This window comes from Odontomachus brunneus, unplaced genomic scaffold (genome assembly GCF_010583005.1).
Source record: "Odontomachus brunneus isolate Ranch 3 - 2012 unplaced genomic scaffold, Obru_v1 Obru_scaffold_946, whole genome shotgun sequence".
Classification (NCBI taxonomy): Eukaryota; Metazoa; Arthropoda; class Insecta; order Hymenoptera; family Formicidae; genus Odontomachus; species Odontomachus brunneus.
This window is the reverse complement of record NW_022640396.1, coordinates 1-1,044: the sequence shown is the minus strand read 5'-3', so window position 1 is coordinate 1,044 and position 1,044 is coordinate 1. Positions and strand designations below refer to the sequence as shown.

General features: G+C 26.0%; 1 protein-coding gene across 1 annotated transcript; it reads right to left on the bottom strand.

The window, feature by feature from the left end:
• Positions 1–5: 5 nt before the first annotated feature.
• On the bottom strand, positions 6–1,038 carry LOC116853782. The gene is made up of 5 exons (XM_032834975.1): positions 1,004–1,038; positions 683–909; positions 553–607; positions 361–453; positions 6–115 (listed from the first exon to the last, which is right to left on the bottom strand). The coding sequence occupies exons 2-5, from the start codon at positions 839–841 to the stop codon at positions 6–8; spliced, it is 417 nt and encodes a 138-aa protein (XP_032690866.1). The 5' UTR covers positions 842–909; positions 1,004–1,038.
• Between the last annotated feature and the right edge of the window lie 6 nt (positions 1,039–1,044).

Sequence of the window (1,044 nt, the reverse complement as noted above, 5' to 3'; positions counted from 1 at the left end):
AATATTTATTTAAAAATACCGTTGTCAAAAATATTTTCTCTCTCAATATTCCTAGTAGAGTTCTCCGTAAGATGTTCTTTATCGTTTGTCACAAGATTTTTATTAGTATTCTTATCTGAAAAATAAATAAAGTAGTCAAAATATATGTTATAATTTAAATATTATATATTAAAAATCATATATAAACATCAAATATCATAGAAATTCTTTTTCTCGATATTCGTACTGTATTTTTCTGTAAGAAGTCCTCTGTCCTTTGTAGCAAGTTGTGCATTAGTGTTTTTATTTTAAAATAATAAATTAGTTAATATATAATTTTTAATTAAAATGTTATACATTAAAAGCCATAAAATAAAATACCGCAGAAATTTTGTCTTTCGATGTGCCCAGTACATTCCTCTATAAAAAGTTCTCCCTTATCGTGGATATCAATTGTTCTATTGATACTTTTATCTAAAGAAGAAAAAAATTATTTGTAATGTGATTATTTCAAATATTATATGTTGATTATGAATTGCACGTATAATGTAATTAAAATCATGTATTGCTTACCAGTTATGTTCATGACATCAGCAGAAGTTAATTTTTGTATTACATTTTGAGGCCTCTGTAAAGATATGTCAGTCGGATTGAACATTTGGCTAGTTGATACAAAATGTTTTAATTTCGGATAAGCAGGCACCTTCTTAACTATAACATTATTATGCTGAATTGTACGATTTTCTTTATCATTATCTAAATATAAATCTTTATCTGAATATTCAGAAGAAGATGACCAAGTTTTCTTTGCTTTCATTCGTCTTATCTTTTTCCTTTGTTGCCTCCTTTCATCGGATGACATACCAGTATCATCTATATGTGATGTTTCTTCAGCATGAACTAATTTTTCGAGAGCATTTGAATAAGTGTCTAAATGAATCAAAGTAATATAACAATAAAATAATAACAAATTCTATACATACAAATTTGTTACACACATGTACACACAATAAAATTAATTTACCTGCTTTGCCAAAAACTCTTTTGACTGATAAATAATCCCAA

Excerpts from the sequence above, each read along its gene's own strand:
- LOC116853782 (XM_032834975.1), bottom strand. The coding sequence starts at position 841 with ATGTCATCCGATGAAAGGAGGCAACAAAGGAAAAAGATAAGACGAATG. Across the intron at positions 608-682 it reads ATAATGTTATAGTTAAGAAG|AGGCCTCAAAATGTAATACA; the intron begins GTGCCTGCTTAT and ends ATATCTTTACAG. Across the intron at positions 116-360 it reads CGAAAGACAAAATTTCTGCG|ATAAGAATACTAATAAAAAT; the intron begins GTATTTTATTTT and ends TTTATTTTTCAG.